The sequence below is a fragment of the Mauremys reevesii genome, linkage group 10 (assembly GCF_016161935.1).
Source record: "Mauremys reevesii isolate NIE-2019 linkage group 10, ASM1616193v1, whole genome shotgun sequence".
NCBI lineage: Eukaryota > Metazoa > Chordata > Testudines > Geoemydidae > Mauremys > Mauremys reevesii.
The window spans coordinates 67,206,247-67,225,341 of NC_052632.1; the positions used below are offsets into that span (position 1 = coordinate 67,206,247).

Sequence of the window (19,095 nt, forward strand, 5' to 3'; positions counted from 1 at the left end):
CCCGCTGCCGGCACCGCTTGGCTGCAGACAGACCCTGCTCCTCCCCCGGCGCCCCCGCCCCCTCGGCTGCTGCGGGCCAGGGGCTGCCACATCGCCCGGCCTCCCCAGTTCCCTCGCCCTCCCCAGCCCACCTCCCCCCCCCGCCCCGTCCGCCTTCTCCCTCCCCCCACCCTCGCTGCTGACGTCTGGCTCTGCCCGTCTGAAAACTCCGCGCCGCGGCGGATGCGGCGGCTTTCAGGGGCTCGGCAGCGGCAGCCGCGGCGAAGATGGTGGCGGCTCCGTGCGCTCGCAGGCTGGCCCGGCGCTCGCACTCGGCGCTCATCGCGGCGCTCACCGTGCTGCTCCTGCAGACGCTGGTGGTGTGGAATTTCAGCAGCCTGGACTCCGGCGAGGAGCAGCGGGCCGGCGGCGGCGGCCGGGAGAAGCGGGACCGGGGCGGCGGCGGCCCCGGCGCCGGGGAGAGCAGCGACCACCGGGCGCATCAGCACCGCAGAGGACCTGCTGCATTCCACAGCAAGGCGCTGGTAGGTGCTGCCGCCCGCCGCCCCCGCCGCCCTCCATTCGCAGCCCGCCCCAGCCCTGGCACCGGGGGGACCCCACGGCTGCAGCGCGCCCCGGTTCCCCCCCCCCCCCTTGGACTTGGCCAGCTCGGCGGCGGTGTGATGAATCGACTCTGCTCCGCAGGGTCGGGTTGGCCCCTTGCAAGTCTGCAAGAGGCATTCGGGCAGCGTCTGCGGCCAGCAGCCTTTTGGGGGGGAGGGGGGATATGCATTTCCAGAGCCCCAGGGCTTGGACCGGGGGAGGGGGGGGGAAGAGAAAATCTGCTGGTGGCTTTTGAAGTGCAGTCGGGAGGGAAAGGCAAGAAGTTCTGCGGATGGCGCCGGGTGGTTTCCGTGCTCAGTGCATGCGCTGTAAGTGCCGTTAGGAGGCACGGGCAGGTAATGGATTGAAAAAGATCCAGCCTGGAGCCGCTCTGAAAACTTTGAAAGCCGCTGCTGGAGTCATCGCTTGAACCTCGGCAATTGGGGTGGGAGGTGGGGAGGGGGGAGTCCTGCAAAGTTAGAGCGGAATGGGCCCGATGTGTTGTAATGTCTCCGCTGGCCAGCAAGGTTCCCACCCCCAACCTCTGGAAGTAGCCGTGCTTGAGGTGGCACGATCTGGGCACAGAAAACCTCCTTGGCGCTAGCCAGTGCTGGGGTTGTTCAGAACAGTCCGTAGAGGTGCATATTATTTATACATCATTGCAGTGACGTATTTGTTTTAAACATCCCCCCCCACACCCTGCATGCCTGCAGATCTGCTTTCTAAGGATTTCAGTCGTGGGAATGGGACTGTGCTTGTTGATTGGGCATCGTTTCATGTTCATGAGGGTTCTTGCGCGCTGGCTGGCCGCTGCTGTGGGAATGGCTTGTTGTACTCATAGGCTTGTCACTCACGTTTCCTGTGGTGTGAAAGTGACAAAGGAGCAGACAGCGCTGCAGCGGCGTTTTCTACTCCCCTGGCTGCTGGCAGCAGGAGACAGACCTACTAGACTCCGCTTTCATATCATGTCACTCCTTTCTAGGAAAGGAGACTGTAACATTTTAACACCCCCCACCTCCTTCTCCACGCAGGCTTGGTTCTTTCCACCTCAAATCTTGACTCTGCTCTTGCTCTTCACTCTAGAGCCCTTCACCTTGGAGTGCAGCTTTCCTAGCCTATGGAAGAAAGTGATGTAGCTATTGAGTGTCTCTCTCCTCTTAGGGACTGAACCGGGCTCACAAGAATTCTCCCTAAAGAAAGTGAACAAACAGCAGGGGACCTAGTTATAAAACAGCAACAAAGGAAAATGCTTTAATGGGATCCTCTATTATTAGAAGTCCTCTTTTGAGACTTAATTATATTTTGAAATCCATCATTTTCTGAATCTTCCGTCTGGTGTAGTTATCTCACTAATACATTAAGGCCTTTACTTTGCTGCTTTTTTGAAAAACACACAGACACTATTCTTGATTGCACAACTGTATCAGGTACAGCAGGCGTGAAATTTAATGCAGTAATTTACTAGCCCACTAAGAATTAAATTATTTCTTTTTTGCATACTCTCAAATGTTTATTTAAATTGCTCAAACCTGGAACCACTGCATTTTCACAAAAGTAATTAGAAATTAAAAAAAGTTATATTTGTGAATTGCAAACAGGCATGCAATGGTATAGCTTTCCAAAGAAATTAATATGAAGCCCAAAATGTATTTCATTATGTATAAATGGTATTTAGTTTTCTGTAGTGTAAGAGAAGCTTCCTTTGTTTATGAGCTTTGCTTTAATAGACTTCTATGTAAATCTGATTTAGGGAAGTTTTGTGTTGTCACTTTTCAGATATGCACATTCTCTTTGTATCTATTTCTATCTCTGTATACATCATAAGAGAGAAAGCAAGAGTCTAGGGTTAGCTATGTCTTGTCTTCATAGATGACTGTGGGTGTCCCAACCACAAGTATGTTTTATGAAATCATCCCCTGTAATAAGAATAGATTAATGTTCTGTTGCTAAAATTCAGGGACGGTCTTCTGGAAGATTGCATACACTGTACCAGTGTGTGTGTTGAGCTTTTTTCAGCTTCCAAATAAAAGAATCTAAAATTCCTGCTTACTAAAATTAGCTTTTCTCTTGCTCTATTTTTACACTGTCTTCTCACTTTAATGACACGTGTTCTGAAATTTTACATGTCAAACTTTATCATTTTTCTCCTAGTATTCTGCCCTCTGCTCTCTTTTTCCATTTATGTTGCTGTTTTCAGACTTCCTTTTTTCTCAAGCTGTTTCTCCCATCCCTCCAGTCTTGTATTTAGTTGTTGTCACATTAGGATTTATTTATTAAAGCAAAGTCACAGCTCTAACTTCTTTCAGTCCCAGGAGTCAACCTGAAACAAGTTTACACCCATCTGCCCCTAGTATGACCAAAGGAAGGGGGCAGGCTCATTCTGAGGTCCTGTGGAGAAAATGCCTGTTATGAGCTCTGAACTGCAAGGGGCCATAAGACTATCATATACTGGAACATGAAAGAATAAGACTGTGAAGCCTACAAAAAAGCTCATAAGGTTTTCTTGAAAGTACAGCATTATGAGCTGCCCATACAGCTTTGCTACTAAAGGTGAAGATAATGTGCTGTCACTCAAAATGCTGATGTTGTACAAAGTCCTGAAATATTGGCTGTGTGATGCTCACAGTATATAAACAGATATTTCAGTGCTTCTTCCATCATTTGTGGATATGCATATTTAGAATCATATTTCTATGCTGGCGATTAGCAGTCATTCCTTTATACGTTTGCTTTTGTTAAGGGAGTAATTACTGAGTGATCTGGCTCCTTTTGAATCATGGTTTAGATAACATGCTGTGTAAACACGTTCTAAGAACTTATTATCCCTACACTTGCTATGGCCTAGTCTACTCTTAAAAATTCGATTGACCTAACTACATGGGAGAGCTGTGAAACATTTTGCATCCTGACCATGGTAGTTAGGTTAACTTAACCCTTAGTGTAGACGCAGCTAAGTTGATAGAAAAATTCTTCTGTCGACCTGCTTACCTCCTCTTTGAGAGGTGGATTAATGCATAAATGGAAAAACCCCTTCTGTTGATGTAGGAGGTGTCTACACTACAGCGACACAAATGCTGCTGTGCTGTCTAGCATAGACACACCCTAAGTAACCAGTGGGTGTCCCACTGAGCCATGTCACAGTATCTTAAATATGTTCTGAAATAAACAATAATGTTGTATAACCAATATACAGATGCAGTGTGTAGATAGATGATTTGGCAGCACTTGTTAAGGATGATTTCACAACACTTGTTTCTGGCTTTGCTTAAACTGCACCCCTCAGAGTGGTGACCATCTTTACACTTACTTCATCAGCAGTACACACCCCCACTAAGCAGCCATTTGATGACTAAAACATGTGCTTGACGGACCACAAATTGGATTTTTTGCAGATTTCTGGTAGAAATCAAAATAAGTATGAAAGATAAAAGAGCTCTACTTAATATTCTGTCAACCACTTTGAAGTTGGTAGTCTAAATTCGCAAACTACGACCTACAACTGTCTTTTCCACAGATACATTGTTCATCTCAGTGACATGCGCATGACTGTCTTTATATTTAGGGGTGCACATCTGCTTATGTCAGATATGAAATAGTAGCAAGAAATTTTTAGGAACATAGGGCCTGATTCTGATCCACACGGTATATAGGGATTAGCCCTATTAAGCTTTCTGGATCCCCAAAGACCACAAATGACCGCTGGGCAGACCGAAAATGCGCTGGGCTGATCCCATGACAAAACTCTTTGGCCAGAAATGGAAACAATGTACTCGTAACAAAATAGAATGGTGTGGCGTCAACTTGCGTTCATGGAGGGACAGATGAGGACAAGCCAGACAAAGGTGAAGGTCAATGGAGTTGCACCAGTATAAAATCTGTGTAGGAGAAAACTCCGGCCCATAATTTCTGGTGCTCTGTTTTTATGTTATAACACAATTTATATACTGCCTGAGCTGGTTTAGGTTTTCCTTTTCAGTCTAAATTTCCCATCGTTTGCATTTATCAAATTTGTTATAGGATATTTTCAAAAATTGGCTGGCCTGAGTACAGTAGCTCCATTATACCCAAACAACTGAGGGCTTAACCATTTCAAGAAGATTTTGACACAAAGTACTTTATTCAAAGTATTATATATCCTGTCCGTTTATATATTTTTTTCAGTTTAATCATAAGAGCACAGCATGCAGTTTGTTCTAGACTATTTTTAGAGTTCATTCAGTCTGTTAACTGGACGCTAGTGTTAAAATACTCATTGGTGTGCCCAAAGGGAAGAACTGAACGTCTCCATCTGTGTGAAATAGTGGATACATTGATCACTTTTCCTCCCTCCAGGAGAGTCCATAATCCTATTAAAAATATCTCTAGACTTTTTTTTTTGCAAGGGCTACTTGTACATTAGATCCATTTATTGTAACTAATATTCAATCATGTGGTCTGCAACCAACTTATTTTCTAATGTTTGCATAGAAAATATTTTGGACATTTGCTGAAGATGGAACTTCCAAAATCTCTGACCAAATATTGCCACATATGGCTAAAATCTTTATTTTTAATTTTCCCTCCATTTTTTTGCTCCTGATCAGTGTGCAGAAATATATACAAGTATTAAAGAATGACATTTATTTTATTGTACTGAATCAAACAGTAAGAGGTAAATAATGTGGGGGTTTGGTAATCTACTTCTGTAGGAAAAGAAACAATTTTTGAACCAAATGTTTAAGGGGTATTTAGATTTATTTTAAATGCCATCAGATACATATAATAAGCAATTTCACTTGCAAAATGAAAAAAAAAACACATTATAGTAAAAATGTTACCATTGTACCTGGGTATAATTAAATGCAAACTGCCAACTTGGCATAAAAAGAGAATTTTGAATCGAGCTATTCTGCAAGTGAAAAAATTTACTGTGCTAGATCCCCTGGCCATCTACAGCTGCCGTTTTCATTACTCATAAGCCAGTTTCCTGCTGTTGTTCACGTTTAATTAAATCGTATTATGGATGTCTTTAAAGAAGTATGAATTATATCAGTAACACTGACATAAGTGGGTGCTTGTAACAATATATCTCCCTCCCCCCATCCGTTCAGGGCTATTTACAGAAGCTTTTTTTTTTTTTTTTTTTTTTTACCTTGAGTGCATAAAAAGCATAGTAATTGACACCAAACAATAATTATGCTACTGTCTGAGAAAGGGTTGATTTTATTTAAAGGTATTATCTTTGAAAGGCACTGCAAAAGCTTTTTGCAGGAATGGAGTAAGTGTAATGTTTATTCTTAAGAGAATTTTTAAATTCTGCTTGGTAGTGGTGGTGGAAGTGTCTTGTTGGATATTCTGCATTATGAGCCTTAAGGAAGGAAAGGAACGCAAATCTCAGCTTTGGGGCTGGTGCTGATGAGATGAATGTGACAGGGAAACTTCTGCTATAATTTTAGCTCACACTCAGTGTTGCAGTGACATGCAGTTAGTTATACATTGCAGCGGATGCACTCGCATTACCCAACTGTGGCCTCTTCCCCGGAACCAGTTACTGAAAGCAACTGATGTGGGCTGCATGACTTTCTTTAATGTCCCATTGGGTTGTGTATAAGATAGTAAAGTAAAAATGCCAGCACTTTGTTAATATGTCAGTGCAGTGAAATGTAACTGTTGCCTGGTGGTGTTTTATACTGTAGGATCAAAGCATTTCTTGAATATTAGTCTGAAATACTGTATACCATATTTAAGAAAGTGTATAAGAACACCCTACTGGCAGCAGCTTTCTCCCTTATATGCTGAGGGGGATGGTATGGGGTCTTGCTTCAAGCACCTGTGCTGATCACCTCTATAGTAGTGTGTGGGATGAGAGGGCATTTCTTAAGTCGGTAGTTTCCAAGACATTTAGGCATCTATGAGTTAATACTAACACCTTAAATGCCACACAGAAACGAACAGGCAGCCCGTACAGATTACTGTAGAGCACTGGTGTAAAATGATCATGGTGAGATACCTTGCTTAACAAGTGAGTTGCTGCATTCTGCACCAACTTTCGTTTCTAAATGGGTTCAGAAGTAGGGTGCAATGGCAGCAAGGTCCTTATCTGGGCAGGAGATGGGTATCAAGATGCTGTTGAAAGATGGTCAGACAACAATTGGGAATTTACCAGAGTGCCAAGTTGCAAACTTGAGTTAACCGAGAGAGAGAGAGAGAGATGTTTATTTGCACCATATCTTCTGGATTTCCCCCCAAACCTCAGTCTCTCTCTCTAAGTTTCTTTAATCAGAATTGAGCCTGAGGCAGCTCAATATCATGCATGCCCCAAGCTCAGTCAGGTACTGGGGAAACTGCTTCGCTGAACCATCTGAGTCTTAAGAGAGAGTGAGACAAAGCTGGTGAGGATGGTGCTACCCATCTCTGTTCAGTAGCCCTTGTAGTGACCTCATGTACACATTGAACTAGATAGAGGACAAGACGGAATCCCACTCAACTCCACATGAGAGCTCACAGTAGAGGAACAATCAGCCAACACTACACTTTGGGATTTCAGACCATTCTACTACTCTAGAAGTCTACAGGCATGTCCACAACAGAAGTTCCAAAGGTAGCTAATAGGTGTAATAATATTGCTGGGGATTCTTGATCTTAATCTATCACTAGGCGGAAACAGTCAGCCAATGGAACTAGCACACAATTGTAACGTATGCTATAGAGTTAGTTAGACTAAAACTTTGACATATAATAATAATGAAGCTAAGATTAAAATACAATGAACAAAAACAAGATTTCAAGTAAAGACAGCTAAACCACTCTTAACTCATCCCTTTGTGACAAGGATGTCAAAAACAGAGTGAATTTACATATAATATATGTTGCAATGTAGGGAGCTAGAATGTTCCTTTCTCCCTTTTGTCCAGGGTGATAATGCACTAAAATAGCTGTGTAGACATTGCTTTGCTGTAGTGACTTGAGCGAGAGCTTGGGCACTCATGCCTCTGGGATGAGTGGGCTTGAAGGCCTGAGCCAGAACATCAAAGCAACGTCTACACAGCTATTTTTGTGCACTAGCATGAGCGCCACTAGCACAAGTGTGTGGACCTGGGCTGGGAGGCTCTCTCCCAGATGCAGCATAGAGATCTCCTCAGTGTGCTTTGCCCATGTAGGGGTAATATGGCCCTGTGAATTCCAGTTCTGAAATGCGCCTTTCGATACAGCTGGGGGAGAAAAGCAAAAACTACCAAAGCAATGGTTTTTCTGACTACTTTAGGTCTAAAAGGCTGAAATGAGCTTAAATGTGACCTGCACATTTTTACGCTAAATTTCAGTCTGATGTAAATTAACCACCAGATCATAGAATCTCAGGGTTGGAAGGGACCTCAGGAGGTCATCTAGTCCAACCCCCTGCTCACAGCAGGACCAGTCCTCAACTAAATCATCCCAGCCAGGGCTTTGTCAAGCCTGACCTCTAAGGAAGGAGATTCCACCACCTCCCGAAGTTACCCATTCCAGTGCTTCACCACCCTCCTAGTGAATTTTTTTTTCTTAATATCCAACCTAAACCTCCCCCACTGCAACTTGAGACCATTACTCCTTGTTCTGTCATCTGGTGCCACTGAGAACAGTCTAGATCCATCCTCTAGTGTTGACTCATATCCGGCTTCTCGTCCACTGTAATCCCCTAGGTCCTTTTCTACAGAACTGCTGCCTAGCCATTCGGTCCCTAGTCTGTAGCAATGCACTTGTCCTTGTTGAACCTCATCAGATTTCTTTTGGCCCAATCCTCTAATTTTTCTAGGTCCCTCTGTATCCTATCCCTACCTTCCAGCGTATCTGCCACTCCTCCCAGTTTAGTGTCATCTGCAAACTTGCTGAGGGTGCGGTCCACGCCATCCTCCAGATCATTAATGAAGATATTGAACAAAACTGGCCCCAGGACCGACCCTTGGGGCACTCTGCTTGATACCGACTGCCAACTAGACATGGAACCATTTATCACTACCTGCCGAGCCTGATGATTTAGCCAGCTTTCTATCCACCTTATAGTCCATTCATCCAGCCCATACTTCTTTAACTTGCTGGCAAGAATACTGTGGGAGACTGTATCAAAAGCTTTGCTAAAGTCAAGGAATAACAAGTCCACTGCTTTCCCCTCATCCACAGAGCCAGTTGTCTCATCATAGAAGGCAATTAGGTTAGTCAGGCATGACTTGCCCTTGGTGAATCCATGCTAACTGTTCCTGATCACTTTCCTCTCCTCTAAGTCCTTCAGAATTGATTCCTTGAGCACCTGCTGCATGATTTTTCCAGGGACTGAGGTGAGGCTGACTGACCTGTAGTTCCCCAGATCCTCTTCCTTCCCTTTTTTAAAGATGGGCACTACATTAGCCTTTTTCCAGATCCTGTGATTCCCTCACCCATGTGAGCACACCTGTTGATTCCAGTGGGACAGCTCACCTGAATAGGGGTCAGCAGGATCAACCTTGTGTAAACAAGAGGCCTCCTTGGGGCAGCCCTGCAAATGGCCTCTTGCCTCAGTTTCCCTCTTCAGTTTACAGTAAGTCCAATACAAGCATAGAATTATAGAACCGTAGGACTGGAAGGGAACTCAGGAGGTCATCTAATCCAGTCCCCTGCACTCATGGCATGTCCTCAAGTCTCACCAGCCTGATGTCGTCCACCAGATCTGGACTCTTTATCCATAGCCCTTTGTCCCTCCACCAGGACAGCCAACCCAGCCCTTCCTTCTCAGGCACAAACCTGCTCTTCCTAGAGAGCATTCTCACAGCTTCTCTGCTGGGAGCCTCTCCTGGTGGTTCTGGGCCCAGATCCCCAGCAAGAGGACACTAGTGGGTAAGCCTCTCAGCTTCTCCTCTCCCTTCAGCTCTCTGGGTCTTGATTCTGGCTCAGAGCCAGCAGACATCTCCCTCTCTTGCTCCTTCCTGCCTTAAGTCAGTCCTGGCTGTCTGGCTGGAGGACATCAAGCATTCTTTCTGACTGAACCAGTCTGCTCCTGCCGCTCTTAACTCAGTCGCAGGCTTCTGATACCTTCCCAGATGCTGCCCTGCCCTCTCAATTGGCCACCCGGACTGCAATAGGAGCACTCAGCCCAATTTCTTTTAGTGGGCCTGCTCCCCTATTATCTCCTGACATGGCAGAGTTATAAATTTCCTAAAGAATGGGTCCATAATGGAAATACTGACTTGGCCATTAACCACAGCTTCACTAGTTATCACAAGGATAATAACACCAAAGTACAACCTTAATAACAATTCAAAAGGGCAGTGAAGACAACTAATCATTTTATAATGAGAAAGGAGGAAAACAATACATTTAGAGGCACAGAACTGCATAATCATTTTACAAAGCTTTAGCACTTAACAAGGCACATGTTAATAAAACAAACAAATCTTTTCAGTAACAGGGAACTAATGTATACATTATTTAAGAACAGTATTAGAGCCAGATTAGATTGATGGACTCTCGTAGAAGTGATCTCATTAAGCATCTTTTCTGTAGGGATCTGGGAAAGTTTTTCATGAAATGGATTTTTATTAATTGGGGTTGTCGGGGGAGCCTTTTTCAGACCATTGATTATTTTCATTATTTTTTATTATGTGATAGGTCTTTGCAGATGTTCCCTTTGAAATAAAAGCCTCTTTGTGTTCTTGTTTTACCAGGGAGAGCCAGTTGTTGTAAAGGAGACGTATACAAATCCCATTTGCTTGTCATCAAGTATTGCAAATGGCTACTTTACAGTACAGTATAAAATACCATCATTACCTGTCATTTTTTTGGGCTATATTGAGAAATATTTTCCAAAATGTTTTTCCCTTTCTGTTTTGAAAGTGCAGTACACAAAGTGGAGATTTCAGATCCATGTTAATAGTGCTAGATAGTGAAACAGGAGCTGTTAGATAAGATTAGATAAAAGCAAGAAGTAAGCATAATTTACACACTGATCTTGAGGATGAATTTGAACCAGAATTGTTCTGATTTTCTTTATGTAGTTAGAGTTCGATCCTGCACACATTAGATTCCAGGGGAATTTTGCCTTGATTTCAGTCATGGGAGGAGGATCAGGTCTTTACTTGTGTATTTTTTTCCCCCAGTTTTTCTCCCTGGTTGTCTAACTTGCTTAGTCATAGCTCAGTGGAAATTGGTGGTATGAGATGTAAATGTGACACCCATGAAAGGTTATTTACAAGATACCTTAGTAGTAGTTCCATGCTTAACCAATGTAGATGAACTCACTGGTTCTGAGAGCCTTGTTTTGTGTCCCTGTTGCTTTTCCTGCTTGAAAATAATCTGTGATGGAAATCCTTCAGATCTAAACCTCATTATTTAAAGTGTTAAAATACTGCGAATGCCAAATAACAAGCAACCTAATTTTTGCCGAAATAGAGAATACTTACAATGGGTAAAATTTTCAAACGTGCCTGCGTCCCATTCTCAGACACTTAGACTCCGAAGTCCCTTGTTAGGCTTTGACACTGCACCACAGAATGCTGTGTTGAAAAGAAAAGTGTTAGAGCATGGGACGAGGAGTCAGAGCCCTGGGTTCTGGTCTCATGTCTGCCAGTAAATTTTGGTGTCATCTTCAGCAAGGCATTTACAGCCTCATTTTCAAAAGAGGATCCTGATTTTGGATGTTTCGATTTTTGAGTGCCCAACTTTAGACACCTTGTGTCAGATTTTTTTCAAAGGAGGTGAGTACTTGCGAGTCCCTTGATTTAGTTATTGGAGTTCCGAGTGCTAAGGCTCAATGTGTCTCAGGCGGGCCACCCAAAAACAATAGTCACACTTGGAAATTTTAGCTTGAACTTTCTCTGCCACAGTGTCCCCATCTGTAAAACAAGTAGACTCAAGCTTACCGACCTCACAGAAGCGTTGTGGGTCTCAACTAATTACTACTTGTAAAATGCTTAGAAATCTTCAGATCGATCTGAGCCAGCTTCTCAGCTGATGTGCATTGGCTTAGCTCCATTGAAGTCAATAGAGCTGTGTTAGTTCCTACCATCTGAGAATTTTGGCCTTGCAAATGTAATGATTATTATAATAATAGTATCAAACAATTATTATTTTTCTCTTTCTTTTAATTAAAAAATGAGAACACTATTTTCTCTTGGATCAGTGCAAGTAATTCACATTAATGGCTCACATGGAAGAAATGTTCATTTGTTCCGTGCCATCTGTGTGCTAGAAACTTTACAGTCGTGTAGGAAGACAGGTCCCTACCTTGAAGAGCTTACAGTCTGAATAGAAAATGTAGCAAGTATACATGAAATAAAATCTACTGCCCGAAGTGCTTTGAAATATTACTCTTACACATTGATTCAACAAGTGACTTAAGCACATGACTAACTTTAAGCAAAAGGGTAGTTTCACTGACCTCCATGGGACTAACACTTCTCTGGAACTATTCCTGTGTGTTGTTAGGCAGGTGCTTAGGTGCCCTGCTTATAGACATTAAGGCTACCTTGATCATGATCATCTAGTCTGACCTCCTGCACATCACAGGCCACAGAACCTCACCCATCCTGTAATAGGCCCATAACCACTGGCTCAGTCACTGAAGTTTTCAAATCTCGGTTTAAAGACTTCAAGTTACAGAGACTCCACTGTTTACTTTAGATCAAACCAAGTGATCTGTGCCCCATGCTTCAGAGGAAGGCAAAAAATTCCCAGAATGTCTGCCAGTCTGACCTGGGAGAAGGCCTTCCGGACGCCAAATACGGCCATCAGTTAGACACTGAGCATGGGGGCAAGACCCACCAGCCAGACATCTGAGAAGGAAGCCTCTTTAGCAACTTAGAGCCCTCTCCATCTAGTGCCCCATCTCTGGCTGTTGGAAATATTTGCTAATAGCCGTTGCGGATGGGCCACGTGCCATTGTAGGCAACCTCATCCTACCATCCCCACTATAAACTTAGCAAGCACAGTCTTGAAAGAAGTTAGTTTTTTTGCCCCCATTACTCCACTTGGAAGGCTGTTCCAGAACTCCACTCCCTGCTGAACTGGGGCCTTAATTTGTGAGTGAAGGGAGTAGCCCCTCCCACTCAGCAGCCATAAAAACTGCGGGCCACATAATTCTGCTGTGATTTTCACATTGTGTAACTGTTCAATGCATCCTTCTGTGTCAAGTACTGAAAGGGTCACTACCGGACACTTATCATGTGACTCTTTATTTTTAGAGAAGATTAGTAGATTCCTCTGAGGGACAAACTATTTTTGGCCCTATTTATAGCATGTGTAAATTGGCTTTTTTTGGTAATGGAATTAGAGTAAATGAGTGTTGTTTCTATAAAGTAGATAGCCAGAAAAATAGAGCGTGGTTGTCACTGAGGTCAAATCTTGAATGCTTCCCTCAGTATGTTCTATTTTCACATTACTGCTGTTTCTGTATTCTGTTATATTAATAGAGAGAATTAGTGACTGGAGCCTTTATTTTGTAAAAGTAAGCTCTAAGCAGAAGGATGACACTGTCTTGTTTTAGTTTAACCAAAATTTGTGTCTGTGGGTCATGGATAGCCAAACGTCAAACTTCAGCCTTAGGTTGCATCCTTCAGAAGAACTTTTTTGGTTTGTGTGGTTGCGGTTGGAGAATTTTTTGCATACTTCTGACTTTTGGTTTTACTTTTCCTAATATTGTATTTTGAATTTTGTGCTTTCAGAATTTCTTTGAGGTTCTTGTTGTTTTTGTGCTTGGAAGAAACCCAAAGATATTTCCAGGGTTTTTAGTCCTCTTGTAGTCTCCCTGGGTGTTGAATGTTTCCCCTGTACCTGAATCAGTAACTAGCAATTTAAGGGCCTACAATTGAGTGGCTTGTCATTTAGCGTCTCCCTGCAAGAACTGCTTGCCACTGGGGACATCTTAATGTTGGAAATGTGTGTGCAAAATACCCTGTCATCAAAGTAATATATACCCAGTGGCAAAAATACTCAGTGTTAGATTAAAAATAGCAAATAACTTTTACACACAAACATTAAAATGTTCAAATGTTGGTAGTTACAGCTGTGGACTTACATCCATATTTAGGCACCTAATTACATTGATTTAGATGCCTGAAACGGACATTTAAATACATAAATATGGATCCAGGTGCGAGACTTTAGGCCACCTTTTCAAAACTTGGATGCCTAAAGTATAAAGCAAGTACAAACAAGCAGAAGAAATATAAATGGAGTAAACAAAGCTGTTAGTGTGGACACCAGGAGAATAATAATACTTTACACTGCTGTAGTATCTCAAGTTAGACATTCAGTTAATTGAGTTTAGTAGCGTGGTTGCATAAATAGAATCTTTTGAGATGCTATCAGCACATGCTGTAAGAGCACTAGTACATCTGCAGTGGAGAATCCGTTACCTTTTTGGCAGTCTCACAGGAGAGGAGTATAAATCTCGACTGTAATATTTTGATAAGTCACTAGTTCTTATTAAAATAATAATTATGGTGATAATTATAACTGCAGTTTGCTCTCAGACTGAGCTGCTAACTGTACAGGGGGAAAAAACCCTACTGTATATTCTGCTAAAATACCCTAGCTCTGCCCTTTTCATTTCACATGTGCATCTCTTGGGATCCTCACTTGTTTGTCCCCCACATGTTTTGCCAGTGTGCTGCTGCTTCAGTTTGTAGAATAAAAGGCTGCATAACTTCCCCATAGGAGGAAACTTTAAATTCCTGTGCATACCAAAGGACCTGCTCCTGCTCCAAATTGGAGTTTTTCTGTTGACCACAACATGATCAAAATCAGGCCCAATATTTCACAGCACTGCAGTGGTAAAATACTGTGATGAACCACCAGTCACCAGGTTCTTCGTGGTTGTTCCCATGCTGCACACTGCAAGCAGTGACGATAGAACTCAGCGCTCCTCCTCCAAGGCCCAGGCTCCTATAATATTTGAACTAAAGGAAACTTTTCTCCATCAGTACTTAGGAATGGCCATGCTGGGTCAGACCAAAGATCCATCTAGCCCAGTATCCCGTCTTCTGACAGTGGCCAATGCCAGGTGTCCCAGAGGGAATGAACAGAACAGGTAATCACCAAGTGATCCATTCCTTGTCTCCCATTCCCAGCTTCTGGCAAGGTAGCAGTACAGGTTCCATGGTACCAGCTAAGTAGTTACGATCCTACTTAGTAGAGAAAAGTACTAGGTATGCACCCTCGCTAGCCTGTTACAATGTTCTGTTGGGCTCCATTTAATAAATGAGTGAACTTGATTAAAGGCCTGTTCATTTATTAAATAGGATTTCAAATATGATCATTTTATTAAAAAAAACCCCTAGTTTTGTGGTTATACCTCTTCTTCCCTCCCCTTACTAATAGGAATGGTGGTACTATACTTAGTTTCTTTTCAAATTAATTTTCCTGACCTAGTCCTGCAGCAGTTTAGCTTAGCAGAGGCAAAGCAGAAGGCACTGCTCCTTACTTTAGGGTAGCCAGATAATAGGGTTGCCACAGTAACCCCAGGCTGGGGGGAGGGGAATTGGAGTCTGAAGTTGCTTCCTTCCCCTAGCTGTTCATCTCACCAGCTGACCAGCCAAGAAACTGAGCATGGGGCAGAGCTAGGGCCCTGAGTTGCAGAGCAAGATTTCCTTGCTTGGGAAGAGTAGTAATTCCAGGGCAGCAGTGCCATTGTGTGAGAGCTGTGATTGTACAACCAATGTAAAACTTGAATAAAACTTGACCGTTGAGGTGTTTGACTTTTATACCATTCTTACCGGAGCAGTTCTCCAGATACACATCTCATTATGTATCATTAAACGTGATCACCATTTTGGAGGGGTAATTGGCAGAGAGACGGGGTAAGATTTCATTTACTTGTTGTGCAGGCTTATGATATAATCCTTTTGAGCAAGCGGCACCTCTGTTGCAGAGCCCTTGTGTAACTGGGTTTATGCACATTTCCCCATTGCAGAGTTTGACTGAAAGGTAGTTTTCATGTCGAAGATGGTTTGAGCATTTTCTTTTTATATCTTTGGATCTATAGAACAGATGAGAAAAAGCAGCTATCCCAGCTCTAAGCACTCTTGGGATAGCGACTTAGAAACACAATCCTGCAGCTGTGTACAGGTTATTCATGTGGCTTATATCTGAGAGCTGGATTGGGCTCTTCAGGCTAAAATGACCCGTCAACCCAGTAGTAGTAACTTTTTTTTTACATTGAAAATCTAAATCAATAATGTTGGATTATTTTATTTGCCCTTTTGGGGTGCCATCACCAGAAAAACTCATGCTGCAAAAGTGCCATCATTAGGCTATTTCATTTTGTGTTTTTTTTTTTTTTAAAAGACCTTTAGGGCAAATTTTCCTCAGTTTTATAGTGGTGTGAATCTGGGGTAATTGATATCAGTGTCTTCAACTCATTCATAAGTTATTTTGCGCCAGCCTAACCAAGAGGAGAATTTGGGTCTTAAAGTTAAAATGGTCCTTGAAAGGACTGTGTACTGAAATAGTGTGGAGATAAGATATGCACCAGTGATAGAGCATTTGGGTGCTTTTTGAACTGTCACTACAATTTCATAATGAGTCATAATCAGTCAGATAACATCCTATAGAGATTTTTCTGGTTGGTCTATTTCTGGAGTGTGCAGAAAAAAATAAAATAAAGGGTTCAGTGGAATTTTGTGAGGCCTGGAATTAACTGAATCACTGTATTCCATGTCTGGTTTAGCCTAAAGGAGGCGGATATCTTCCTTTTCCAGACAAGTTAATTTCAGTCAGGCTTTAAGCTAAACTCCATTCTCAAGAACCCAACCCACAATTCCATTGACTTCAGTTGGCTTTGGATCGAGCCATATAAGGTATTGTCTATTTAGCTTATTAACAAGTGTTTGTTTTCAAGTATTAGTTGGGTTTATTTAATCTAATTGTGTTTATTTTCCTCCCTGTTGTTGAATGATTTCTTTTTGTTTGCTGGTGTTAGTTTTACTGGCTAGTCATAGAACCCAATACTACTCTGGTTGGAGTCAACGAGAGTTGTGACATTGACTCTTAGGGAAGGATTGGGCCAATATATTGGTAACAGAATTGCCCAGCAAGTTAGATGGAAGGTGGATTAATATAACTCTGTTTTGATTCTCTGTCAGATAGTAAATATTAATGATATTTTATGAATCAGTGTTTCTCTTTTGTTGGATGAATGATTGTTAAATGTACTTGTGCAGTTTTATTTTTTTCCCTTTCATTATTGCTTATGAACTTGCCTCAATAAATAATGAGGCACAAAGGATTTGACTTTGCTGTCGTTTGTAGGGTGCTTTGCTATTGTCTCGAAGTTGCATGGCTTGCAAGTGTATTTCCTGTTTTGTAAAAAAAAATAATAATAATTTTTTTCCTACAGCTGTTGTCGTGCTTTATACATCTGCAATCGTGGGACACATGAGATCTGAGTTTCAGCAGAATTTATGTATTTAAAGTCTATTGCCACCATTTATGTTGCAACTTCACCATCATGTATGGATACTGTGGGTTTTTTAATTCCTCTTGAGTAAAGTATCATGGGTGAATGTTTGGTGTCTTTACGAAGATGAAGCATGTTCAGGGCATGGTTTCGCAACCCGTATATTGGTGAGCCTTTACTCCCCTAGTCGTCCCAATGAAGTCAGCTACTAACAGGAGTAAACATTCACCTGCGTAAATAGGAGTTATACAGTTGGGCCTTAGGCCAACATTTTCAAGCGTGTTTAATGTCACGCTACCTGGACTGGCTCATAACCATGAGTGCCAACCTCAGGACAGACTGTCAAGAAGCTGGGCAGAGACCCCAAACTGCTTGTATGTTCTATATTTAAATTTCACCAACTCAGTAACAAATGTAGACCCCTAATGCACTGTAGCAGTCTTGCCATGGAGTCACAGTTAGTCCCTTTGAGCATTCCGGTCTATCTTCCACCCAGACAAGCTCAACTTGGTGTATAGCAACCATCTGTCACTAAAGATCACAAAATATTCGGGTTACTCCCAGTCCCAAAGTACCAGTCACTTAGCCCAGCTCAGTTTGTATCTTCGCTTAGTACCAAAGACACCTGCTTGTGGCCAATTCTATAGTAAAGTCTCTAAGGATTTATTAACTAAGAAAAGAGAGCATTATTAAAGCAGGCAAACCTATATACACACAAACGAGTTACTGTCTGTGGTTTCAAAAGGTGACAGAGTAGTAATCTGTCAGCTCTGAATTCTTTCAGGGCTAAACCAGATTGATTCTGGGGATCTCTGCTTCTGTTTCATAGCTCCAGCCCTCTGAGAGTCCAAACAGCAAAAGAAATGACAGATTTTTATGTCAGCTATTTTTATTTCCTTCTTCCAGAATTTAAACTGATGGCATGAGCTCTTTTGCATGTAGCCTCTTCATGGGTGCAAGGGAGCAGTTAACAAAGTTTTTGTACTGTGATGTCCCACAGTGGCCCATTTTGTTTTGATAGGCCTCCTGACTGGGTTCGTAATTTCAGCACAAACATTTTTTACAGTTACAAAGCAAAAACTTAAATAGTACCTATAGCAGGTGATAAAGATCAGTGAGATTAATGCATGCAGCAACTTAAAAGCATTTCATAAAGTCTATACACTTAACGCAGGGGTTTTCAAACTGGGGGTCGGGACCTTGCAGGGGGTCATGAGGTTATTACGGGGGGGGAGGGCGAGAGCTGTCAACCTCCACCCCGAACCCTGCTTTGCTCCAGCACTTATAATGGTGTTAAATATATTAAAAAGTGTTTTTAATTTATAAAGGGAGTCGCACTCAGAGGCTTGCTATGTGAAAAGGATCACCAGTAAAAAAAGGTTTGAGAGCCACTGACTTAATGCATTGTGATAAGTCCAGTACCCATCTTAACCGTACTAACAGACAGATAAAACAAAACAAACTGGTTTCCAGCAATGACTTTGTCAGTGCTTGGCTAAGCCCTAAAACTTTGCAAGAGCTAGCACTTTGTCTACCAGCATCACACCCAATTTAAAAGGGCCTGGAATTTGGAGAGTGTGTGTTTAATCACTTTCTGAAAATCAAGCTCCTTTAAACTGAAGCATGCAAAATAACTAGTCACTTTCTAAAATCTTGGCTTCACCATTTAATATTGACCCAAATGTGATCATTAATCTATATAAACATGGTATGAGAGTCATTATGAAATATTACCTTTAGAGACAATTATACAAAATGAAGGCCTCAGTCCTGCAATGTGATGTACATACATGGGGCTCATTGCAGGACTGAGGTGTAAGGAGTGTTAAGAGCCTGTCCCTGACAGATGCTGACCATCCTCAGTAAAGCTGTTGAGTTCAGGGTGGCTGGTCTCTGGCAGGATCAGGTACAAATCAAGGCAGAAATATGCTTAAAGGAATATTGCCAGGTTAAAAATCATATATTTAAGAACACAATGTCATTCCCATTAAGTAATTAAAACTGAAATGATTTTTAAAAACTGGTTTAACTTGCATTGGTTTTGCTGTTTGTATTTTGCTTTAGTCAGTGAAAGTTGACTGATTTTAGTGTGTCCATTGCTTGTTTGTTTGTTTATCTTTAGTTTCTAGTCA

The 19,095-nt window shown here is 42.3% G+C and overlaps 1 protein-coding gene across 1 annotated transcript in view; it reads left to right on the top strand.

Annotated features, from left to right (window-relative positions):
* The first annotated feature begins 240 nt into the window (after positions 1–240).
* Positions 241–19,095, top strand: part of XYLT1 (xylosyltransferase 1) — a 322,209-nt gene continuing 303,354 nt past the window's right edge. The window contains exon 1 of the mRNA XM_039491355.1: positions 241–524. Within this exon, the coding sequence (XP_039347289.1) occupies positions 267–524 (258 nt within the window). The 5' untranslated portion in view covers positions 241–266. The remainder of the gene's footprint in view (positions 525–19,095) is intronic.